This window comes from Aulostomus chinensis, chromosome 9 (genome assembly GCF_037954235.1).
Source record: "Aulostomus chinensis isolate RoL2024-O1b breed Wild chromosome 9, RoL_Achi_v1.0, whole genome shotgun sequence".
Taxonomy (NCBI): domain Eukaryota; kingdom Metazoa; phylum Chordata; class Actinopteri; order Syngnathiformes; family Aulostomidae; genus Aulostomus; species Aulostomus chinensis.
This window is the reverse complement of record NC_141328.1, coordinates 3,491,181-3,517,363: the sequence shown is the minus strand read 5'-3', so window position 1 is coordinate 3,517,363 and position 26,183 is coordinate 3,491,181. Positions and strand designations below refer to the sequence as shown.

At 47.6% G+C, this 26,183-nt stretch overlaps 2 protein-coding genes across 3 annotated transcripts in view; both read right to left on the bottom strand.

Annotated features, from left to right (window-relative positions):
• The window catches only part of plxna3 (plexin A3), a 57,770-nt gene extending 44,361 nt beyond the window's left edge, over positions 1 to 13,409 (bottom strand). Inside the window, 5 exon segments of the mRNA XM_086213152.1 lie at positions 1,140 to 1,304; positions 1,419 to 1,966; positions 3,006 to 3,196; positions 3,375 to 3,849; positions 13,048 to 13,409. Coding sequence (XP_086069278.1) covers positions 1,140 to 1,304; positions 1,419 to 1,966; positions 3,006 to 3,196; positions 3,375 to 3,703 — 1,233 coding nt within the window. The 5' untranslated portion in view covers positions 3,704 to 3,849; positions 13,048 to 13,409.
• A 4,781-nt stretch (positions 13,410 to 18,190) lies between these two features.
• On the bottom strand, positions 18,191 to 23,476 carry ptpn18 (protein tyrosine phosphatase non-receptor type 18). 2 transcript variants are annotated; one of them, XM_086212538.1, is made up of 5 exons: positions 23,370 to 23,476; positions 19,638 to 19,767; positions 19,327 to 19,517; positions 19,163 to 19,249; positions 18,191 to 19,013 (listed from the first exon to the last, which is right to left on the bottom strand). In XM_086212538.1, exons 2-5 carry the CDS (start codon positions 19,742 to 19,744, stop codon positions 18,952 to 18,954), a joined length of 447 nt encoding a protein of 148 aa, XP_086068664.1. In that variant the 5' UTR covers positions 19,745 to 19,767; positions 23,370 to 23,476; the 3' UTR covers positions 18,191 to 18,951. The 2 variants fall into 2 exon arrangements, with proteins under 2 accessions (XP_086068664.1, XP_086068663.1); XM_086212537.1 differs by lacking the exon at positions 23,370 to 23,476 and adding an exon at positions 22,547 to 22,752.
• Between the last annotated feature and the right edge of the window lie 2,707 nt (positions 23,477 to 26,183).

Here is a 26,183-nt window from a genome sequence, read left to right as displayed (position 1 = left end):
ATAAGACCGTCATTTCCCCTCAACCCGAGGTAACCTCCGCAGACACACAACTTTGCGAGCGTGTGTGCGTTCAATAAATCACTCACTATTCCAAGGACACATAGCAAAGAGGTTTCAATCTCTTTCTTCCTTCATATTTTGCTTTTATTTTGAAAACATTTTCAGCAGGTTTTAAATGAGGACGTGGAAGGACGCTGTGAGACCTGAGTGCGTTAAGGTCCATTTTGCCACATGCAGGCATCAACACTGCCTACACAGGTACCCGCCTATTCTCATTGGCAGGACCTGTGTGGAAAGGGTCAGTGACTTCTGCTCGCTCGGAGTCCATCTAGAGGAGAAACTGACCCGGGACAAGAACACCACACAGCTGCTCAAGAAGGCACAGCAAAGACTCCACTTCCTGAGAACCCTCAAGAAGAAGAACATCAGCCAGAGACTGCTCGTGTCTTTTTACCGCTCCACCATGGAGAGCATCCTCACAGAGGGTCACCAAAACGGCTGAGAACATCATTGGGTGACCTCGACCCACACTGGAGGACCTTCACAGCTCCTACTGCCTCAGGAGAGCCAACGCCATCCTGGAGGACTCTTTCCTTCCGGGACATTCACTTTTTGAGCCAGGCAGACAATACAGGGCCATTCAAACCAGGACAGACGGACTGAGAAACAGTTTCTGCCCAACTGCTGTCAGAGCCATCAATGCTTCCTCAATGAAATAAGTGCAGTTCATCTACGTCACGCAACTGTCACTACCTCTGTCAAATATCCACTGTCAATGCCATTCACACAGTCTTTGCCCCACGCCTCTCTACCATGTACTGTTTTTATATTGCTCTTATATTGTTTTCATGTGTAGATCTTCTCTACCCCTTCCCCTTTCCTTGTACTAGGTACAATTACAATAAAGTGAATCTGAACTACGTAACTGCACAATGTATACAACTGCCTGAAGCCAATCTGATCAAAACTCCAGCGTTTTAAAAAGTTGTTGCCATGGCGACAAATCATGAATTCACCTTCTGTCCCAAATTGCAATCACAGTGTTATGTTGTCATGTTGATCCCTTTGCTGCAACTGATCACCGTTTGCTCATGTTACTCTGACATCATTAAGAAGTGATGGAAGCTGACGTTACTCACGGTGTGGATGCAGGGCAGTTCCTTGTTGAGTAACCACGGCAACGAGAGTCGTCCCTCACCGCGGTAACAGGAGCGGATCCTCTCTCGCATGGCGAGGTTGATGTCATGGAGGGTGAAGAGGCATAGCACAGTCTCCCGGGGCGGGTTGGAGCGATTCTTCTGACCCTGACGACAACAATAACAACAAACGAGTGTGAGAGCCGCTGGTTCAATTCCCATAATTCTGTCGGTCACACAGCACAAACAGACAAAAAAGACAGGATGACAAGCAAGGATCACCTGCGAGAAGATGACAAACAGGACATCGTCATCCTCCGAGAGGCCGAGCGCCTGAGCCAAGCGTCGCCCGGGTTTTTGTTTGTAGGCAGCCTGGACAAGTCGGTACTCCACGCCGTCTTTGGTACAGCCCAGAGGAAACTCCACGTACGAGTAGAACTCTGTGTCATTGGAACACATCCTCACAATCTTGGAGGTGAAAAACTTCTCGCCACCAGCATCCATCTGCGTCAGCTGCGTGTCCAGCTGCAGCGTCAGGAAGTAGACGTAGGTGCGGCTGGAGAAGCCGTAGACGTAGTAGATGTCGAAGGCCGGGTACAGTGACAGCGTATCCGAAGGAATCTTGATCTGAGAGGAGACAAACTCGTCTTGGTAGACCAGTGAGAACATGTTGACGCTCTCCTCGTCCGCCACCAGCTTCCTGCTGGACAATGTGGGGAAATACTCTGACTTCCCGTCAATGGCGGCGCCGATGAACAGGCGGCTTCCGCCCTTCATTGGCTTTTTTCTCTTGGGATCAGCTGTCCAGTCGTCCTCACCAACAACCACACCTGGATGGGAGGGAGCGTTACGGTTACACATCTCCTCAGGTGAGCTCATTTTGATCTTTCTTCCGGTGAAGAAACAGAAACGCTGGTGTCAGCGCCAGAAACACAAACTGAATAGACACATAAACCCCCCACCACCAAAATAAAAGATCACAAAACAGGTTTGACCCTCGCTTCCATTTCCAACCTTTTAAATTCAGAGAAGTCAGTCTGAAAAATCGCACCCAAAGACCATCTTAAACATCACGCGGAAGACACAAAACAAAATCTAGACTGAGGAATTTGTATTTTCCCAGGATGTCACGGTGACAATCTCGTAATTCTGGAATGTGTATTTATCTTGATGCTAATGGCAGCCAACAACAGAATTTTTAACCAACTCATCCGGCACAATCCACCTCTTCTTTATCCAGCTCCATCTGCTCAGTAATCCACAAACACTTTTATTTGAGATATAACCAAATTAACTAGAACGGTCCCCGTGGCGTGGTGACCACCAGCTGGCACATCCAGTTGAACCACCTGGCTCGCGCTTGTTGAAGTGCACTTGTGTTAAAGTTAGTTTGTTTTTAGCTCTGATCAAAGTGTTTGTGGATGCACTTGAGAGTTTACGGATTGACTACTTTTGACAGTTTTACTGTTGTTAGCAGTCAGCCGCTGTTAGCTTCAAGCTACGTGTACATGGCTGGCTCTGTCTGCTCCAAAGCTAACTGCTACTGAAACAACAGGATCCTTTTTTTCCCACTTTTGCTCAGCCAAGCTCGGTCGATAATGGCACAACTTAAAATATCTCTGGACTGGAAACCATGAGTGTGTCCATCTTCTGATCTGACTCAGGGCTTTTGCTCACCCTTAGTTACTTCCTCGCCTGAAACAAGCGTTAGCATTAGCAAAGCTCACCAGTTGGAAGCCTGTCACTGCCTTGAGCTGTACAAACGTGTGACTCATTTCCTCTCAAGTACAGTTTCCTGGTTCCTCTTCCTAATATTCTCAGGTGCAGCCGCTGCCTCTAATCCCGCCCCCTCAGCCCAGGCCAGCATACCTGCCATCCCATCAGCCTCTCTGGCCCCCGACAGGTAGTGCTCCTTGCGGTGATGTGGCTCTCCAAGTTTGAAAAGATCCTCAAGTCGGAGAAACTGGCAGACACCCTGCCAGATGGAGCCACATGCCACCAGTCTGTTCCCAGTATAATCCACCAGTAAGAGCTTGTTGACGTTATCTGAAGACTCCAATCTGGGGGCAGAGACAGACAGACAGGTGAGGAGGGGCAAGGACAAAGGAGCACATAGACAGGAGAGGAGAGACACAGGTAGGTGAGGAGACAGACAAGTGAGGAGACAAACAGCCATGTGAGGAGATAGACAGGTGAGGGGACACAGGCAGAGGAGAGACACAAACACATAAGACTGACCGGTGAGTGCAGGCCCGAACGCTAGGTGGAGGGTAACACTTGGCGTTGTCCTCCACTGGTCCGGTCATGTGACTCCTCAGCTCGGTTAGATTGGCCGACAGCTTCAGGACTCTGTTGACAGCCCCTACAAACACCTCACCTGTCCTGCGGTGGACGGTCAGGTGGGTGAGGGAGGTGTCGAACGGTCGATACACAGCCCTGCTGGACGTCACAGAAGCAGGAGGAGCCACGGCCGGGGCAGAGAGGAGGGGGTAGGGGAGGAGGAGGAGAAGAGAGAGGAGGAGGTGGAGGACAGGGACAGGGAGGAGAGGGGAGGCAGAGTGGAGCATGTTGGACGGAGAGGAGGATTGAGGGATAGGGAGGAGAGGGTGAAGGGACAGAGGTGGGGAAAAGAAGGAAAGGAGGGGAGGAGAGGATGGAGGTGAAGGGGTGCTGGCTGCAGGTCTGATGAAGGCTGAGCCTCAGTGGTTCATGACTGCGTAGAGGTGAGACAAGGAGGACACGCTTTAGTCAAAAGTATGTGGACGACCTGTAAACATACAGAAAATGGAGCTTTGCGTTTCACAAACATTTAGGCAGGAGTCGTCTGGTCCAGCTGCATCGCAGAACTGACAGAGATTCAGCTCGTAGCCTTAAACTTATAGCTTCCAGTTGTGTCTGTTAGCTTACACTTCAGTGTCTAGTTGTGTCAGCGCCTCGCCACAGCTTCTAGTCGTTTCTTCTTAGATTTTAGCTTCCAGCTGTTTTATTTAGCATTCTTTTTAGCTTCTAGTTGTTTCTGTTAGCTTACATATTAGCTTCTAGCTATTTCTATTAGCTTACATCTAAGCTATTAGTTGCTTCTTTTAGCAAACGTTTTTGCTTCTAGTTGTTTCTGTTAGCTTACATATTAGCTTTCAGCTATTTCTGTTAGCTTACATCCAAGCTATTAGTTGCTTCTTTTAGCAAATGTTTTTGCTTCTAGTTGTTTCTGTTAGCTTACATATTAGCTTCCAGCTATTTCTGTTAGCTTACATCTAAGCTATTAGTTGCTTCTTTTAGCAAACGTTTTTGCTTCTAGTTGTTTCTGTTAGCTTACATATTAGCTTTCAGCTATTTCTGTTAGCTTACATCTAAGCTATTAGTTGCTTCTTTTAGCAAACGTTTCAGCCTCTAGTTGTTTGTGTTAGCTTACATTTTAGATTCCAGCTGTTTCTGTTAGCTTACATCTCAGCTATTAGTTGATTCTGTTTGCTTATATTTTAGCTTCTAGTTGTTTCTTTCAGCTTACAATGTAGCTTGCACTCGTTTCCTCGTAGCTTGTATTTTAGCAAGTAGTATCTTCTGTTTGCTTACTCGGTAGTTCCTCGTTATTTTTGTTAGCTTATATTTAAGCATCTTGATTCTGTTAAAAACTTTATGATGTTGTCAATTCTTTGGTTCTTTTCCTAATTTGCTAATGACCTCTTCTCAGGAAATTCCCTTACTTTCTTTCCAAAACTTGAGAAAAAAGCTCACCAATAAATTAGCAAGAAATTAATAATAAAAAAAAAGCAGCAAGACAGTGACCAGGAAAACTTTTATTGAAGTACATTCGGTTGTACCCCTTGAATTTGTATGTCAAACCTCTTGGTTTTGTTTTTTAATATGAATCCAATCTATATTGCGTTGTATTGTATTTACAGCATATCGGGAAAGAAGAATTTGGAATTAAAGCAGGTTTCCATTCATGATGTCATTATCCCTCAGTAACATCTGGCTCTAAAATCAGGAGCGCCATGGTCATGTTGCAGCTCTGCATCCAAATGTTTACGAACAATCACCATCACCTATGGGGGACTCAAAGGCGTCCCACTGATGGATACTGACACAGAAGCTATCCGAGCATGCTCCAAGATAAATTATGTTTATTTTGGAAAAAAAACATTGGGTCAGATGTGTTTTTAAATGCTTGTGAACCTAAAAATCTCCAGACAGAAGACGCAAAGTCAATGCTCATGCTCCAGAACGTGGGGGAAGGGGAGGGGAGGGGGGATTCTGCACCTGCATGCTGACTAGCAGCTTTAAAACCAGCAGGATTTCATACAAAAATCTCTTGACCACACAAAATGCTGTGGTTCATGTGTGTGTGTGTGTGTATGTCAGAGAGAGAGAGCGAGAGAGCGAGCGAGAGCGTCATCGATCCATTTCCGTCTGTCGTCTCACTGATTCTCTCATAAAACTTCAGCAGCTCCAGTAACTCTTGAGCTGGATGGAAACTGGCCTGCAATTCCACTCTTCTACTGACTGACAGCTCCAATTACACACACACACACACACACACACACACACACACACACACACACACACACACACACACACCAACTCTTGGAACCTGAAATCTTCACAGTCTTGAATGAGACAAAATGGAGGATGGAGACATGGCTGGTTTTGTTTGGCATCCCAGAGGAATATAAACCTTTGTCCGTCCCTCTTTAACCCGCACACATTCATCAATATGAGAAAGTGATCGTGGTGATGATCCATGCTCGTTGTCGCGGTTTAATGCGAAGTGCGGTGAGCTGTCCGTTTCGTTTGCAAACCCAGTGGCTAAGGTAACAGCCTAAACAGCTAGCAGTTGCGGCAGGGTCAACAAGCTACAAACAAAAGGAACAATAAAGAAGCAAAGGAGGACAAAGACACTGTCTCACCTGATGCTGTTTAATTCTAAATTAATAAACTTCAAACACAATTGCGGAGTTTGTTTGTGTCTTTCTGGTCCCACGCTGCCCCCTGGGGGTTGCGAGGGGCACAAGGGAGCACTAGCTTGTTCAAATCCTACAAAAAACACCGAATGTCTCATGCCACATTACAAGGAGGACAGTTAAGCGCCTGCCGCCGTCTGGAGCAACTGGCCAGCTACGTCCTTAGAGACAGAAGAAGAAGAAGATTCCAGCGACGAGACGAAATCGCTCAGCTATTTGCTGAACAGGGGATAATAAAGTTTAACTGGAGCGGCCACTGAGACGGAGAGAGTCCAGCAATTAACCTGACACACACACACACACACACACACACACACACACACACACACACACACACACACACACACACACACACACAGGCAGTGAAAGATCAGCACATTAGTTAATTAGCCTGCCGGGCCGAGGAGACCAGCGAGGTCGACAGATGGACCAGAGAGAGAAAGAGTGTGTGTGTGTGTGTGTGTGTGTCTGACTGGTTTATAGTTTCACTTGGTCATCCGTCACCATGCAAACCAGACACTTGTGTGTGTGGGTGTGGGTGTGGGTGTGGGTGTCTTTCATAAATTTCTGAGGATCTCAGTTTTAGTCTTTCTGTCTAATTGGGGGAGTGTTGGTCCTTTTGGACGCTGTCACAGAGTGAAGACGTGTTTCAGGACATCCTGGCTTTGATGGAAGGCATTTTACTGTGTGTGTGTGTGTGTGTGTGTGTGTGTGTGTGTGTGTGTGTGTGTGTTAGCGAGGGCCGTCCACATCACGGCAGATCAACATTTCAAACATCAAGAGGACGTCCTCCTGATCTCGATGCTCTGTTGCAGTTTGCACCGTCAGATCCACTGTAGCATTCTAGATGTGATCGAGTTCTGATCCGACTTCCTGTCTACGTCTCAGCACGCCAAGGAGACGCAGGGATGTCAAACTGTCGCAAGGTCAGACACCAAGAAGCCCACAGTGATGAGACAAACACCACTGATCCGTTGAGCAGCAGAAGATAGTGTAGGTGAGCCTGGATGTCAACATGTGTCCATCAGCTGGTCTCAGGACTGTCACTTGACTGTTGGACTTCAGGAACTACCAGGACTTTATTTTCATGATGTTTTTGTACTTCCTGTGTTGTCTGGTGACGTGTGACACTCACGGCCACACGGTTCTTTTTCATCTTGATTAAAATCAACATATTTTCAACAAGTTTTTTGGATGATGTCATGGCAGCTAGCTGGCGTTTGTGTTTAAAGACCAGGGCACACACTCTCCCACCCCCTCGCTGACTCCCCCCCTCCATCACTGAACCCCCCCCCCCCTTCTGAATCACAGGCTCCAATAAACACACAACAAAGACACATTGTGCTGCAGTTTCCGGGGTGACTGACACACACACACACACACACACACACACACACACACACACACACACACACACACACACAGAGGCTACAGGGTGGTCCTACAGGGACACACCTCTTCAGTCACATGACTCGTCCGTCACAGTGAAACACAGGAACATCACCAAAACGCTGTCATGTCACATGACGGTGGTCGCTGCGCCAACCGATAACATCAATGCACGGGAGCCAACCTTCCAGGTGGCCTTCACACAGACTCAACGTCTTAAATAAAAATCTCATTATCCAACACTCTGATGGAAATTAAATCATTACTGAATTATTGACTATGAGCCAATTTTGAGCAACTCGGTGAATCATTGCGAGTGTGTGAATCTACAGAAGCCAAATGTTTGGACGTGGGTGCCGCGTCCACACGGGTTTCCTCCAATCCAGAAAAGAAGCGTCCTCTTTCCACAAGCTCAAGTCGGGTCCCTGAACTCATCAGAGAGGCACTGTGTCGTCACTGTTTCTGATTTCCAGGCAGCCAATCAAATGCTTAAGGTGTCTCACCTTCACTTCCTGTCATTTAAAACAATGATAGAAAATGTTAAGTAAACGTGACCTTTGACCTTGCGGAGCAGCTGAGGTCGTTTGATTTCACATATTTGTCCACATTAACGTGTTGACGCCGGCACAACACGGACCTCAAGTCTTCGGGTCACGAGGCGTCAGTGTTCCTGGTGACTCGGCTGATGTCGGTCACGTGACATTCACAATCACTGAATCTAAATCACCACAAATGTCATCTTCTTCTCTTGCTCCTCATTTCCACGCCGCTCTGATGTGTGAACGACCAATATGGCCACGTCTGGTGTCTTCGTGGCAACAGACTGTGACTGACAGCAGATCTATGAATAACTGTGATGTCACTTCCTCCAGGAACCACCGAGCACTTTAATTTGACAACACGGTCCTCTGTCATTACAAACCTCGGTGGCCGAGCGATTAACGTCTATGACGTTAAAACGCCACCACGGAGTTCACCGGTGGCGTGTAAGACTCTTCATTCCTGTGTTTTACTGCACTGAAGACAAAGTGGCGTTCTCCCCGCTTCTAGCAACCGTTGGCTTGTTTTCATGGAGGCGCGACAGTGAACAAGGACACAACCAGGAAACGTGACAGGAGGTGGTACGAAATAGAGCAGCGTCTCATTGGCAAAGATATCCACGATACGAGCGCAGACGAGTTTGAATCTCACTGAACGCCATCAAGCCTCGTGACCAGGGTCAGCTGCCAACGTGACTCGTTAGAAGCAGGTAGCTGATCAAAAATGCCGCCATGTGCCGGGGCGGTCGCCTGGAATCTAGTTTTGTTTCTACTTGGTGGATGAATCCAGGCTGGAGGGGAGACTTAAGTAAACGGAACTGAGTCCCCTGACTGGCGGCGTTCATCTGGAGGTCGCTCATAAGAACAGCCAGGATTGGTCTGTAACGGGCTCCTGTGATTGGCTCTCTGAGGCGCCGCTAATGAATTAAATTAGAAGACGGTGAAAAGAGAGACTCACTGTCCACTGTCGGAGGAGAAGAGGTGGATTAAAGCAACCAACATTTATGACCTCAGCCCTGTAGATGCCTCACTGGTGTAAAATGGCTTCTATGACATCACCAACTATAGGAGGGGCTACAACAGCAGCATAACCTGAGGTCAACGAACCAATAAACCAGCTGCGACCTGCATCTGGCCCGCCCCAATGTAGCGCTTGCAACTCCTCACATCAGGTGAGTAAACTCTCCTGCTATGAATACAAGACCCTCCGCTTAGACGTTGTTTGACATCATCGTGGCGTTGAGATCTTTGTTGGCTGCTCAGAGATCTTCACGCCATCCCCAAGACGTGGATGTAGAACAGTCGACTGAGTCTCGGCGGTGCAGCAGCGTTTACAGAGCAGACGTGTGCTGATGCCAGAAGGTCAAATGTAACAGGCGTTGAAACGCTAGGAGGAGACGCCGCGTTTCAACTCATTTACAGCGAATCACTTCACATTCCTGAGACGCGTCCAGAAGTGCAGCGGTGGCGGCGTTTGACACGTGCGAGCGCCAGTTTAAATGCTACGAACAGGAAGTGAATCTAAAACTGATGTTTGTTCTGGGAAACAAACAAACGAGGGATCTGGAGTGAGGCAGCAGGAGGCGGCGGCGGTCTGCTCCTCAATAGTCACCTCACAAACACACCCCCCCCCCCCCCATCAGTCTGCCTCGTCTGATGCTTGTGATTTGGGGTTTTATAAATAAAGTTTGACTTGAACTGTGACTCCTCACTGATCTGATCGCTGTAATGAAACTGGGATCTTTAAAGACTTTCTTGATCCTCAATGAATAACAATTCACAATTTCTTGCTCTTTTTCTCTCTCTCTCTCTCTCTCACACACACACACACAAGTTGTCAAGTCAGAGACACACAACACGACTTCACATAATCTAGTTTAGTGTGAATGATCGTTCGTAATTCTGGCAAGCGGGTCATGTGATCACAGCTTTGTAAACATCTGGGATAATGAGGATCAATCGCTAAGAATTCTGAGTTGATCAGGAAGTGCATCTGATGTCCCGGAGGAGCGCCGCGCCAACACGTTAACCAGAAGTTACCCTCACGCAAATCCAACGGTAATTTGACGGTTATTAACGTGGACCCTGCCTCACATTAACTCTCACCTGAGTGATGTCATGGGGACATCCTCAGGACATGAGGAATCCCCACTGCAAACACAGCAGCGGCATGCAGCTACTAGAGGTCACGAGGTCACCGAGGCAGGAAGCGAAGAACAGCTGATTGTTTCCCCTCTCCTGGACACATCCTGAGTGTGTGTGTCTACGTTCTTCCTCATGTTGTGAGGACTTGACCGTGTGCCCACGATCGCAATCATGGCTGAATATTCCTGAAACGATGCAAACGCCACGCCCCTTCACCGCCATCTCGCTGTAGCCACCCTTTTCAAGACGGGAATATCATGCCACTGTTAACACGACACAGATCAAGTTTGAATCAATTTTAGTGCAGCTGTGACATCATCAAAAGCAGGTGGTGAGGAGGGCTCCTGCGACGCCGGAACCGGTTGCGGCATCACTTGAAACACACATTCATCTACAATCTGACTTCAAAGCCCACCAGATCCTGGCTCCGCCCACTGGAGCATGTCACAATTGGGGAGCAATCCTCCAAATCCAGGATTCCATTTTCAATCTTTAAACTAAACTCAGCAGACGGAGACACGGGTGATTACTGTCATTTCCTTGCTTGTGAGGTACAGCGATGCCTGATGGCGTCGTGGGATTTATCACGCTGATGATTGACTTAAGCACCTAAATGTGAACGCCAGCAGCCTGTCAGGTCGCTAACCAGCTGCTGAACCCGTGTTTGTCCGGCTCCATCAGTCACGTGATCCAGTCACACATCCACTGGCTCCAGGTTGGATGTTTGCAATCACGTTTAAAACAACCATTGGCACAGATGTTCCGATCTGCTGCCCAGGCGTCCTGCGTGTCTCCCGTGTCCTCAGCTGTCCACATGCTAGCAGCGGCCACGCCTCAGCGTGACATGCCTCGGCATGACACGCCTTAGCATGACACGCATTAGCAAGACACGCCTCGGTTTCAATTGCATTCTATTTGCATGTTGAGAAGAAAAACATCACCACGAGTGAATAAACGTAGGCGCCGTTTGCATCATTCAGCAAAACAGCAAACAAAAAAACCCCACAAATTATTCTTGAATAAATCAATAAATCCTGAAGATTACAGATGATGGCGGGGTGACATGACAGGGGAAGCACGTTGCCCATGTCTCCGCCCACAGCTCCGCAGACAGGAAACGACAGAGACATCAAACACGACCCGGACTCAGTCCTTGTGCTGGACTGCCGTACCGGAACCTGAGGTCACGCACATCAAACAGTTTTCAACTTGTTTACATTCCTGCTGTTCTGATCAGGAGTTGTTGTTGTTTACAAATGCGACGACGCAGAGTTCTGCTGTCGGTTCCGGGTCACTCACGCAAACCGTAACCGCCGCGCCGCCCCAATCGATCTTGGAACCCTGAAGGACCAAGATTAAGCTGATCAGCTCTGCACAAATATTACAGAAACATTGTTTTTAAAGTTTTTTTTTATTAAAATTTGTAAACGTTGGGGTGAAAACTGAGCTGCATGAATGTTTCACTCAAGAGTTCAGACTCTCGTTTCTCACTTTCTCACTAAAATTGTGAAGCATCATCACTTAAGTACTTAGCGTCAACGCCCCGACACACACACACACACACACACACACACACACAATGACAAAGTCAGTTTTTTAACGTCTGGAAATCTTCAGTTTTATTTATTTCAGTTCAACGACAAATCATTGATCAATTCTGATTTCCCCGATGATCCGTCAATATCGATATCGGCTCTAATATGAACCTCAGTCTTTTCTAATTCCGTCTCACACACACACACACACACACACACACCTCCAATTCATCACCCACTTGATGGGTCAGATTACTGATCAAGTAATTGATCTGAATACTAATCAGATAAACATCTGTGTGAAGTCACGCCAGGAACCTCCTCAACATTCATCAGCACACAACTGTTCTCATCAGTCATTGATCTCATCAGTTATTGATTGTGTAGAGGATATTGATCTCATCCGTTATTGATGTTTCATCAGATATTTTAATGGTAAGACCACTGGCCAGACTCCTGATGTTATTGATTATTTTGAGGACAAAAAGAATATTCCCTAAAATAATTATCATGTTTGATTTTTCATTCATTTACGATCGTGTCAATCGATTGGAACTCTTTTGTGATCGGTAAAATGCTGCTGTTGTTCAGCTGATCGAGTTTTTTTTTCATTTTTTTTGTTCTGATCAGAAACCTTCAGCTGGAACATTCCTGTCATTTTTTTGAAGCAATCAATCACCTGTCGAACGGTTCGATCGGCTGTCCCGGTTCGAGGAGGAGGACGGGGAGGAGGAGGGGAAACATGGGCGGATCGGTCCCGGTTCCCGTCGGGAGGCTCGTGCTCGCCACACGCACGTGCGTTTTCCACGTTAAGAAGCAACGCTGCGATTTTTTTAACGGTTTTTCTGCTTCGTCCCCCCCCCCTTTGTTCTTTAATGGATCCGCGTCTGGAGCTTCGCTGCCTACCCAGACCCCTCCTCCCCTCTCCCTCCCCCAGCACTCTCCCTTCACCACACACACACACACACACACACACACGTTTGGAGACACAAAATACCGCTTTTACGCGTAGAATGGAGCATCGGGTGGGCACACGAGGCCCCACCGCCTCGGGAAATACACGGGGGGGGGGGGGGGGGGGGGTCAGAGCCGTATACCTGGGGATATCAGACTCACACAGTCGCCCCACCAACTGCATGATGGGAAAACCCTGGAAAAGAAACATTTCCACGCGTAAAAAACAAAACAAAAAAACAAAAAAAAAACGCAGCGGAGGATGAGCGGTGATGCGGCGCGGAGGCAAGGCGTTTTCTCCCCCAAACGCACACGCACACGCACAGGCACGCACGCACACAAAACCCCCATCTCTCCAGCAGAATCCTCGCGGAGCCGCGGGACCTACCTGGACGGGAACGCGCAGAAGTCCGCTCAGTTATTTAAATCCACGCTCCCACGCGGCGGCTTCTTCTTCTTTTTCTCCTTCTTCTTCTTCTCTCATGAACCTTGCAGCAGTGGCGGCGGGAATCCGGTCCGGTGTGGTCCGGTCCAAACCTTCAGAAACACCAACAGTAATCCAGAGCAGAGGGGTCTTCAGGCGCGGAGCGGAGCGGAGCAGCGCGTCTCCCCCAGTCACAGTCAGCCTGCCTCGGCTTGGCTCGGCTCGGTCTGCCCCTGCTCCGCCGGAGCCAGCCCCCATCTGGACCGTACCACCCTGCACCCACTGGGAAGGGGTGTGGTGAGTGGAGGGGATCAATACCACCAAAAGTGTATCGATGGATTTGAGTCGGACGTGAATAAAGACAGGGATTATTAACGCAGTGACGTCTGCATGCGAAGCGATGGGGTCACTTGGCATTAAAATGAAAGTAATGACGTTTTAAATCGCCATGACAGTTCCTCCCCCCTTTTAAATGTACCTCTTGGTATCGTCCATCTCTTAATCTGCTGTTTTTCTCCTCTTTAAACCAGATGTGGAGGAGCAGAGAGACACTCGGCTGCGGAGAGAGAGACAAATATAACTGCGGTAGATGAGAGAGAATGATGGAGAGACTGAGACGAGGAAAACAGACGAGAAGAAAGACTGGAGGGAGGGAGGAGAGAAACAAACATCACCGCTGATTAAAGACGAGAAACAGAAAATCTCACATTTGTGTTGTTTAATGAAGCGACACAACAAACATCCATCACATCTTTAATCATTTTTAGACTCAAATTAGACTTTCGCTCCTTCACACGAGCTGGAGACGGCGTTTACGGACGCACGTGTTGATAATGGCCCCCCTTTGTCCTTGTCAATTAGCGCACCTGTCAGGTAGATTTATCTGGATAACCTGAGATTTCAAACCGTTGGACAGTTTTGACTAAGTGGACTTAAAGTAGCTCAGACGAACTCTGACATTCTAGTTTAGTGACGTGAGAAAAGTCTCATCTGAATTCTCTTGTTGGTTTGGGGTTTTTTTTTTTGATGATGATGAATGTTTTCAGATGGAAGCATCTTCACTCCAATATAAGCAATTTATTTCTCCAGTGGCCTCTCAGGGCCTCCATACAATGGGGGTTGCCAGGGTGACTGGGATTCGTGACAGTCTGGTAGGTAAGTGAAGGTGATTGGTGGGCACTTGGACGCCCGTGTCATGTGTCACGTCAGTCAGGAAATATGTCCTCCTGGCGTGGACGCTGCCTTCAGCTCCAGCAGACTCTGAGGACTAAAATAGCAACTGGGTTTGGTGCGTTCGGGCCAGGCTGGGCCGAGCCCAGCCTCAGGTTTAGACTAGGGTTAGAGGAGGCATGGCTCGGCCACCGCCGCTGGCTTCACCCTGTAATCAGCTGGTTTGTGCCGTCTCCCTCCTTCTCTCCCTATAATTTTCTTAATTGAAGCCACTTGAGGGGTCAGAGCTTCTGTGTTTCATCTCCATTGCTCTGGTCTTTGAGTCTGTTGACTCATCAGCTCCTCTGATGTAAACGCCATCGTTCTCGAGTCAACGCCGGTTGAGATTTGACATGCTGCAGCAGCCATGGCCACCCCCGCTGACTTCCCTCTGCTTCTTTTGCTCAACAAATTTGAAGATGCTACCAAGCTTGCGGTGGAGTGACGGAAGGAATCCAGTGAGAGGATGGGTGGGGTAAATGGCAGCTGCTAGCTTCTCTGTTAGCTAGAGCTCCATGTTTACATTCCAAGCCAACAGCACTTCTGCTGTCAGAAACATGGAAATGCTAACTTCCTTAGCGTGAGCTGGCGGCAAAATTCACACTCTCCTGGTCATGAGCCAGGATTGAAAGCATGACATCGCTGATGTTTGCTATGTCCGTACCTGGGCTGCCACTCTGTCACGCTACAGTGACTCAGCATCATGAATCTGTTTGGGCCAGTTTAAACTTGCAACCGCTAGCAGCTGTGCAACACTGACTGGCGCCATCTTGAGTCCAGCTGAGATGGACTTGCTGATGCCGCTGCAATGCCTCCATCTCCTCCTGAACCTTTGGTCTGAACTGGCCCGTGGTTGTGTGCCATGACTCCTGGTTCTATGAGCTCTGTCACCCGACAGTGATGCACTTGCAGGTACGGATGTTACACCTTTTACACCAAAATCCACGGAGACTAAACAGAAGGTTCAGCTGCTAAGATGACAGCCAAGAAACGCCAAACACGCCAGCGGGAACTGAGGAACAGCGATCTCTCTGACAGCTGAACACCATGTCAATGGTACTGCAAACCATCTATGAAAGCTGGGAATTTGTTTTTCAGCGGTTTTGTGGAATCTCTGTGCAGAACTCCTGAGGAGGAACTCCACTGAGTTGAGGTACAACTGCTCTGCTTCATGCTACAGTGAACATGGCGGTATTTGCCCCCCCCCCCCCACACACACACACACACTAGCTCACCTGCTCACTCCACTAGCTTATTGTGACGTAGCAATTAACCACATTCTTGTGGGAGCAGACAGGTTTGATTTTACACATCTGAGGTTCTAAAATACACAGTCAGTTCATGGTTGTTCTACTCGACGTGCTCTGAGCACGGGGCGTCACCTCCGGTCAGTCAGACATGATGTCAACCTGCCGGCGTCGAGCCAAAGTCCTGACATGAATGACATGTTCGTTGACCTCTGATCTGCTTTAGTAACATTTCCTCATTGATGTCCCTACAGGAAGACAGTCGCCTCCTACTGGACAGTAGGAAAAGCGCAGTCAGTCTACAGATGAGTGACAGCGCGTTGATTCTCTTCCCTGCTCAAATGTCTGTCAGCGGAAAATTGAGATGCTGCAGAACATCAGAGATCCTGCGGAACATCGAGACTGTTCAGCACAAAACTGACATCTCCCTTTCACTTTCATCTGATTCTTTTTTTTTCTCTCGTAAACATTTTCCTCCCCCCCTGCTCTGCCTCCCCCTCTCCTCCCCCGCCCCTCTGCTCTGCCCCCACCCCCCACCCCCACAGTGTAAATTGATGCCGATCACCAGTTAATCTTTCTAAGTTGGCGTGAAACAGCCAGCAGCATGCATGACAATGGCCCTGTGTGTGTGTGTGTGTGTTGTATTTGTGTGTGTGCGTGTGTTGTGTGTGTGTGTGCAGCTGTTAGTTTACGAGGTCGAAGCCGCAGAGCAGAACAAATTCTCCGTGTCTCTGTCTTTATTTATTTTTACTTCTACTGATATCTAAAACATGTGTGTGTGTGTGTGTGTGTGTGTGTGTCATTCAGAACCCAAACAAATATAAAGCCACAGGAAACAGCCACAACATGGATCACACTTGTTCTACTTCATGAGTGTTTTCAGAAGGCAGCAGCACGCTGGTGCAGCGGTTCGAGCGACTGCCTCAAGGTGGGAAGGTCCTAGGTTCTCGCCTTTCAGGTGGCTTTTTGCATGTTCTCTGCATGCAAGGGTTCTCAAAAGGTTCTGTTACTCAAACAGCAAATGTGCTTGCTAGGCTATTTGGACTCTCAGGAGCTGGTGTCGAGATGTGGAGGTCTGCTGCCCCCGCTGGCACAAATAAACAACTGCGTTTATATCTGTCCCATGAAGGAAGCTCTGTCTGTTAGGCAGCATTCAGGGCAAACACACCTGATGGAGATGAACACTGCTCATATGAGAACTTCAGCTGAACAAACACGGGACGGCTGCCAGGCGTGGTGCTGAGGCTGTTACCATGGTTTCCAACCAGCCTCGCGCTGACCTGATTGTTAAAAAAACAATGAGGGAAAACTTCAAAGAGGAGCTGCTCTGTTACCTAGCAACAAGGCCGATCGCAGGGATGCTCTCTCCTCCCTCTCTCTCTCTTTCTCTCCTCCATCGCTCCATCATAGCATCTCTACTCTCTCCCCCATCATTCTATCATGTACTCTCGCTCCTCCATTTGTCTATCAATACATATCCTCTCCATCACTCCATCAACACACCTCCTGTCTCTTTCTTCTATCACCAATCATCATCAAATCTCTCTGAATCCCCTCCACACGTTTCTGTATCTTCCACATCATAACATCTACTCTCCCCATCACTCCATCATCACATCTGTCTCATCACTCCATCATTACATCAGTCTATCATCAATCCATCATCACATTTCTCTCTCTCCTCATCAGTCCATCACATTCTCTCCTGTTTCTCTCCCCAACATTCATAATCACCTCTGTCTCTTCCCTCATCACATCTGCTCCCTTCTGTGCTCTCAATTGAACTCTCTTTCTTTCTCTCTCTCTCTCCATCAACACCTCTGTCTCTTACCTCTGTCACTCCATCGTCACATCCCCTCTCCCATGATTCAATCATCATATCTTCTTTCTCTCTCTCAACCCAAACACGTTTCTCCATCATCACATCTTTGTCCTTCCTCTCCAACACTCCACCACACACACACACCATCATCATTCTCTTCACCATCACTGTATCTCTCCCCCGTCTCTGTCCATCCATCCATTTTCTATTAGGCTTAACCATTAAGGGTCGTGTGTGTGTGTGTGTGTGTGTGTGTGTGTGTGTGTGTGTGTGTGTGTGTAGGGGGGGGGGCTGTAGACTCCCCCTCTCTAAACTGTTTAAATTTTTTGATGCTGATTTCATTACTGCTTTTAACAATCTCTCTTCGATGTTCAGCTTACATTTTTGAATAATTGAGAGAGATGGTTGTGAATCCATGTAACCTATGGCCCCTCCCAAAAAACAATGACCATGGCGGTCGTTGGTCTGCAGACGTCACACTCTCTTGACTCGTCCATGGATTCAAACAGACCTTAAACTTTGATTTAGATCAGTCAGTGTGTTTCTTTTCCCTCCATTTTTTTCTAGCTGCCGTTTGTATTCGATATCACATTTAATTACAAACAAAAATATCTCTCCTCTAACTTCACGAAGATCATTGCGTTTGCTCCATCCCTGAATTTCCAGCTCAAGTGGTAGATTACATCTGGTGCTAAGAAAGCTGATCAGCTCACTCGTCAGCCAGCTAGAAAACAGAGAATGAGCAAAGATGATTGAAAGTTGAGTGACACAACAAGAATATTTGTTCCTGCAAGAAACACTACATGACTGCGTGGCTATGAGATGAAAATGTCTTTATTCTCATTCTTATTATTCTCATTCTTATTATTCGACAATGTTAGGCTCAGCGAACCCGGCCTTGGTTTGTCAAGCTCTTTAGCAAAGCAGACAGCGAAAGACTTAAATTCCGGTTTGTTCAATGATAGTGTGGTAGAGATTCACCCAAAGACGAAGTTGCAACAGTTGGAAAGAAGTGAATTCTTGTTTTAGAAATTAATAAAGATGTGGGACGGGATGATACAACCAGGAGAACCAGAGGCAACCACCAACGCCAACAGCGTGTTACATAATGAGGCCCTAACATAGAACCTTGAGGGACGCCAAATTTAATGGAAAGTGGGTGAAGAACACTTCCATATTTTTTTGCTCACTTGAACCCAAATAACAGCAATCAGCACGTGGTTTTGAAACATTAATAACTTACACAAGCACATCATATCTGACACACAATCAGACACACACACACACACACACACACACACACACACACACACACCTTTCAGCATGCTGATTTATTACAGTTACATATCGCCTTTTTAAAATAGTTGCGTAGGTCATTTTTCCAAGTTTTTCAGACAACACAAAAAACTAGAGACAAAATAAATCATAAGGAGTTGATTTAGGCAAATAAAAAAAAGACTTTGGCATTTATTTAAAGAAGGTGATGATATTAAACTCTTTCCTGACACTGAATCATCTGAAACTAGTCTCATCTCACCAGTCCAGACTAACGAGACCAGTTTTTCCATTTCAGCTGACTCATCTCTCTTGTCAACTCCAGTCAGCAGGAGGGTCTCTGGGTCCTTTTGGCTTCTCAACTCGGGAACTAAATCCTGAAAATATGACAAAAAACATGAAGATACATGGTGAGTTTGGCTCAGCACACTCCCAGAGCGAGGCGAAACTGTTGGCCTATTCATGAGACAGTGATGTGCTGAATGAGGAACTGTTCCATGAGTCCAGACTGCACAGGTGTACTAACCGATGCCATCATGTGAACAAGCATCAGAAACGGCACTCGCGGGGGTGGAAAATTCTTCATAAGCATTGTCTGCTGAGGAACATTCAGCTGGAAGGAGACGAGAGTCTCAGGTTGGCGTTTATTTTCATTTCTGCTTCATCAAATCTTTGTCTTCATCTTCTCACCTGACACCAGTTGATATTCTCCAGTGCTGCCAGGAGACAGAGGCCCATCCCCAGAACTGGACTTAGCAGGTACTGTTGTGGTATAGATGGTTGGAGGTGGATGGGGTGCACTGTTGGGTCGAGCTCTGGGTCTCACGGTACTGTAGACAGGAGCAGGGTCATTGTCATAATAGTGGGAGGCAGGCAGCGTGCTAGGGCAAAAGACAGAGACACGGGTCATAATAAATCACTTCCTGTTTTTATAACAGTGTATATGAGCATCCAAACCGCTTTGCGTTGATTTCCGCGTCCTTGTTAATCTGTAAATTTACCTGCTTCCTGTGTTCAGTCTGGGCGGGGCTGCATCTGAGTTGGCAGGGTTTGCTGAGGGTCGGTGGGGATGTTTGGGCTTGTTGACAATGGCGTATGTATCATTCATTTTAATCTGCAGTGATGATCAGGCTGCACATGAAAAAAGACATGTGATCAGGGATGCTAATGATGCTAACAAGCTAGAAGTCGCTACAGCACACCGATGAGGGGGCGCACGCGGGCTGGTGGCTCCAGTCTTGATGCTCGCTACGCTAATATCCATTTCGACTTGTTAGCGTTATGTTTCCACATCAAACAGTGAAGGAGAGATATCATCATTCATCCATCCATTCATCAATTTTTTTATACTGGGGGGGGGGGGCTATCCCAGCTGTCATTGGGAGCAAGGCAGGGTTCACCTTGGATGGGTCGGTAGTCCATTGCAGGGCCAGCAGGATCAATTAAGGGCTCAGCATCTTGCTCAAGGACACCTGGACATGGTCACCGAGGGAAGTGAGGATTGAACCAGCGACCCTTCAGTTGCGAGACGGCCACTCTACCACTGAGCCATGCCATGCCATGCCATTGTTCCTCCTCTTGGCGCTGCATTTGAACACGGTGGTGAAGAGAGTGGCGTTCCGCAAGGCACCTTCTTGAGTAACAAAGCTAAATCTAAATCAGTCTAGAATTAAATCAAAAACTAAATCTGTGTCCTGTCTGTCTCAATGTGAGGCCCCCTTTGCTGTCATGGTTCGTCAAGTCAAGTCAGTTTTATTTGTATGACGCCAAATAATGACAAAGGTTCTCTCATGACACTTTCCAAGTAGAGCAGGTCCAGCACCTCACTCCTTCAATGAATCTACACCCAACAATTCTCCATCCACAAGCACATCCTGCAACAGCGGCCACCAAAACCTTCCTTTTAACACGCAGGAAGGTCCAGGATCAGTGGGGACGTTTGGGGGGAAAGAGAGCAGGAGAGTGGGACAAAGAAAAGCCTGATAGCTGAAGGCTCTGGCTCCCATTCTACTTTTAGAAACTCTCGGAACCACAAGTAACCCTGGCGCGAAGGGTTCTAGCTGGGTAATAGGGGTCATAAAAATAGCCTCGATGCAGAGCAGGACACATAAGTAAGCAGCAATTTCTTGGGTTTCAGGTGTGTTTTGCTGCATCATTGTGGTTCTGATCTCGCCTGGTGTCTGACTTGTCAGTTGTCGCCTGTCTTCTGGGCAACGGCGGCCATGATGCGTGGCGCAGGAACATGTGTACAAGCTGCTGTGACATCGACGTCAGCTGCATGTTTGAATTTCAGCAAGAAGTGACAGCTCTCACCTTTCTGCTCTGTGACCACAGCCGCACTGGCCACGCTGAGAATAACCACTGTGGCTCAGCTGCATCGCCTAGATAGTCACAGAGCGGTTACACAGGAAGTGAACGTTTTATTTACGATGCCTCCTTGTCTCCTCTCCTTGCTTTTCTCTTCTCCTGCTCTCATATCCTTGCCTGCTCATTGCCATGGTAGCATGTAGCGTCTGGGGATGAAGAGGAGGGAGCGAGGAGGCGGAGGAAGTGTTAATCTGACACCTCAGGGTGAAACATCTGATGCTCTCTCTAGCTGAAACAGAAGGTCGGACTCAGCGATGCGGTCAGTCAGTTTTTGTTTTGAACCACGTGGAGGCAGATTTGGAATCAGGGGTGCGTCTACGTGCCCCTCACCACACACACACACACACACACACACACACACACACACACACACACGTGCGTGTCGTGTTTTTCTTCTCAGATTTCGTCAGCTGGTGAACAAATAAACTTATTCTTTTATTCATCACATCACATAAAACCCCCAACTGCACCACCAGTACAGCGTCGAGACGAAACCCCTTTCTGGAATTTCAGCTGGTGTATTGGATCTTTAACTCATGTGACCGGTAAGCTGTTCCCGCTCCAGCCATCATCTCAGATCTTCATAAACTCTTCATCCCTGGACAGCAGCAACAAGTCCGATACTCACTGGGACTTAAAAGCTATGACAACTTGTCCTGCTGAATGCAGTTCTTCAAGAACTCCCACCGCGTTCCACTGTGACATGTTGCGTCTGCTTCTTCTCCTCTACAAGACTGCTTTATGTTACCTATGCCACCACCTTCTGGTGGCATTCTGTAGTTATTTTGTTCACGCCAAAGCAGTTCATAGAAGCCCATACAATCTACATTTCCATTTTTTTCATTTCTGCAGTGAACTTCCTGTTTTAAAAAAACCCAAAAACAACACTTCATGTTTTGATCCAGTCCAGCCAGCAGAGAGTGCCTTCCTCCAGTAACGATCCAGCGAGGTGTTAGAAGCGGCAAGAAGGGATTCGCTGGTCTGCCATACAAGCCTGTCTGTCTTAACTGAGCTGGAAGTCTGCGTTGAAGGTCATACCATCGAATAGAGCAGCCACAGTGCGAGTCCAGAAATAAGTTAGCGTTGTTGAATGTCCAGTTCCCTTGTCTCCAAGTCAGTGGGTTCTTTGGTTTGGCTAACATGAAGTCTGTAGTTAACACAAGCGGGAGATATTTCAATGTTTTGGACGAAAGAGAATTGAGAGGCGGCAGCCGATGGTATTGTGCAGCTTCAGCCTCATTTAATGATGTATGCAGGGTTTTGGGAAACAAGAGGGACCCACTCAGATAGAGCGTCAGAAAAGACTACCTAGACCGCAGCTCTGAACATTTGAGTGACTGACGACGACGATGATGGTGTCACACGACGCAACTCTCTCATGATGTCTAAATAAAGACTGTTGAGCGACAGTAGCCGAGTTAAGTTCCTGTGTTGCGTCAGGATCAGAATCTGAGACAAAACTGGAATCTGATGTTTGTGGTTGTCTGCTAAGTTGGTGTCGCACGACGCTTCCTTCCAATGCTGAAGGTTAAAGTCATCCTACCCGTCAGCGTCGGTCATCCATCAGCTCGACGTTACAACGCTCCTCCAGTTAGACGGCGACTAGCTGACATCCCCTCTCTGACTGATCTGCTCTCAAACTGTCAGCAGTTGATTTGCAAACAGGGAGTTGGCCACTTCCCTTTTCTGAAGCCACCTCTTCCTCCTAACTGCAACGCATTCACATATCAGACCGGCTGGTGTGTTTTATCTGTGGCAGGCAACAGTGGAGGCTTGTTTCACCTGCGACAGGTTGCACCTGCGACAGGCTATGATAGAGGAATGTTTTCCCTGTGACAGGTTGTAATAGAGCGGGCGGCACGGTGGTGCAGCGGTTAACACTGTCCCCTCACAGCAAGAAGGTTCTAGGTTCAAACATCTTTCTGTGTGGAGTCTCCATGTTCTCCCTGTTCCTGCTGGGTTCTCTCTGGTACTCCAGCTTCCTCCACAGTCCAAAGACATCAAGAGGGGACCAGGTTAATCCAGACTCTAAATTGACTGTAGGTGTGGCTGGGAGAGCCAATGGTTGTCTGTCTCTATGTGTTGGCCCTGCCATGGACTGGGGACCTGTCCAGGGTGAACCCCGCCTCTCACCAGAAGGCTGCTGGGATAGGCTCCACCCCCCAACCCTGCAACCTTTAACAGGATAAGAGGTAGAAAATGGATGGATGGATGGGTTGTAAAAGAGGTGTGTTTTAACTGTGACAGGTTGTGACAGAGGTGTGTTTTTCATGCGACAGATTGCAGGACATGAACCAGATTCTTGGTAACAGCTTTGAAAATGAAGACATTTTGCGGAGAAGAAGGACGATGTCACGTTCTCTCACCTGCCAGCCTGTCATCATCTTTGATTCCTCTGAACTTTGATGGAGGCTGTTTTCTAACTGTCTGATGTCCCGTTGATGTCGTAGTTTGGCCACAAGTATTTGCCGAGGCTTAGTTCTGTGAACCAATCAGGATACAAAGTTCTCAGATTCACTTAGCATGAGGTCAGTGATGTCATAGTGTCCAAGTGGAACCTGACAGACTGGAGCCATGTTGTCGTTACCTTGGTAACCAGCAGGTCATGGATGTAGTCGAGAGCGCAGATGACTTGTTCTCTTGACAGATGCAGCGTTAGCAGGTGTTACTTGCTGCATATTCACAGCCTCCTGGGTCGTGTGTGTGTATGTGTGTGTGTGTGTGTGTGTGTGTGTGTGTGTGTGTGTGTGTGTGTATGTGTGTGTGAGTGTGATCCGGCCTGTTGAATGTTAATGACCATATGACCTGCTATATGTACCGCTGGCACAAACAAGTTCCAGTAATGATGTAGAATTAACAGCCGTTTAGAAGTGGACAGAGTGTGTGTGTGTGTGTGTGTGTGTGTGTGGGGGGGGGCTACTTGACTGGTTCTGGCTCATTCCAGCAGCTCTGCAGCCTTACTGGGAACATCATGATCTTTCCAGGACAACCACATGATTCAAACACGGCGGCGTGCACAGGAAAGATGGCTCCATCATTATTTTATTCAAAGAGAGAACTGCTGCTGAGCTCCATAATAAAGATGAAGACCGCACACGTGTCAGTGTTATTACTATTAATGTTCTCACCACATTTTATCCTCAAGTGAAAGACAAGATTTACAAATGTCTCATTCATTCATCCAAAAGTGCTGATCGTGTTCATGGGGGGCTGGAGCCCTGCACAGGTTGCCACTCCATCACTCACACTTACAGGCAGTTTAGGGTCTCCAGTTACCGATGTCATATTGGATAGTGGGAGGAAGCCAGAGTACCTGCAGCGAACCCACTCAGGTCCGGGGGTACATACAAGCCCCCCCACAGAAAAGCCCTGGCCGACCATTGGATTTGAACAGACAACCTTCTGACTGTGAGGCCAGAGGCAATGTTGAACGCGTATGTCAGGAATCAGGGGTACCACAAGGACGCCGGTTATAAACTCTCACCGCATCAAGACAGTTTCCCACCCGTAGTAAGTGAGTGTATCCACAAAAGGGGTGGAGCCAGCGCCAGACGACCCATCGGAGAGGAGCAAGTTATAAAATCTGTAGTCCACTGCAGCTGCAGTCAAAGCAGGAAGGAGAGCTTCAACAAATATCTGACTGTTAATGTCAGCGTTCCATCATTAAGACACAAGTGGATCTGACGGCAACAAATGGCAAAGGTTCTGCCGCCCTTTGTCACCGCTTCTCTTTGCATTAGCAACAGAGCCATGAGCAGAAGCTAAGCTAGATTCCTGTATTAAAGCCGTGCAAACGCAGATAAAGCAACAGGAGATATTCCTTTATGCCGATGACATATTGTTGTACTTAAGTAGCCCTGCAGCGTCTGTCCAACTGAGCTAACAGACGTGTTCTCTGCATTCTCATGAATTTGACACAATCCCCGTGTTCCTGCCGATGCGTCTCCATCTAGGTGGCCTTCCTCAGGGTTCGCTTATTATTCATGCTACCCCTTCTTTACCTGATCTGTATAACGCCAATTTTATTCAGTTTATTTGCCGTATTAAACAAGCCCTCACCCGCTGGTCCAGCCTTCCATTGTCACATCCATCCTTCCTGTGGCGGAATAGGGGATCAAGATTGAAACTAGCCTGTCTACAACTTCTTCTCTTGCTGTTCACCTCATTAAATATGACCAACTCTCATGTCTCTGCTGGAATGTTCGAGACGAGTTCCAGGAAGATCCAGGGTCCGCTTGGCTTGATACTGACTCAGACCCTATATCCCCCAAAACCTTGAAGAATGGGGTGGGCACATCTAGGAGGTGGGTCAATTCAGTGCTTTTTAATCTGGAGGTTAACAGAAAAACAAGACTGGAGAGCCTGGATACCACCACGTCACCATGAACACTGCTACATTTGAACCCAGACTTCTCTCCTGGTCTTGAGCAGAGCTGCCTCGGTGTACAGCACGACAAGGGAACGAGGACACCAGGAGACACGGTGGCAAATCGACGACTTGTGAGCTTCGAAATTCCAACGCGCCACAATTTAAGATTAATCACAGACGACGTATCAGCCCACCGAAGCGGAATAAAATGAACCCAGAACCATCCAAGTTTTGCAATAAGTGTAGGATTGAGGATGGTGATGCCCACTGTCTATTAGAATGAGTACACATTCACACGTTTTGGGAGGACACGCCTAAAGAAATGCTTGAAATCGCACAGACACTGAACATCTGTCCCATATTTTGTATCCTCATCATCTAGATATTCCTTCCAATCGGCTAAAACTTCTTAAAATACTGCTCTTTTGTGCTAGAGGATGTATTTTATTAAAATGGGTGTCAGAGGAACCCCCTAGCATTGCACAGTGGACACGCAGTGTGATGGAGTTCGTGCCTCTGCAAGCACTTAGCTTCTGTTTGAGAGAGGAACCGTTTCAGTTTCATAAAGTCTGGGTTCCATTTGCAACTCACTTGGGGCCTGATGGTCTGCACACAATAACAGAAGGGCTCATTGCAGCTTGATGAGAACACCTAGAACGTCTGTGAATGTTCTGTTCTGTTGTCTAGTTCAATCTCTCTGACACCCACCTGAGCTTCCACTGACTGTGGGTTTAGTGTTACAATGTAGAACTTCACGTGTTTCTTTCATTCTGCTTCTTGACACTCAGTGAATAAATTAAAGTCTGAAACT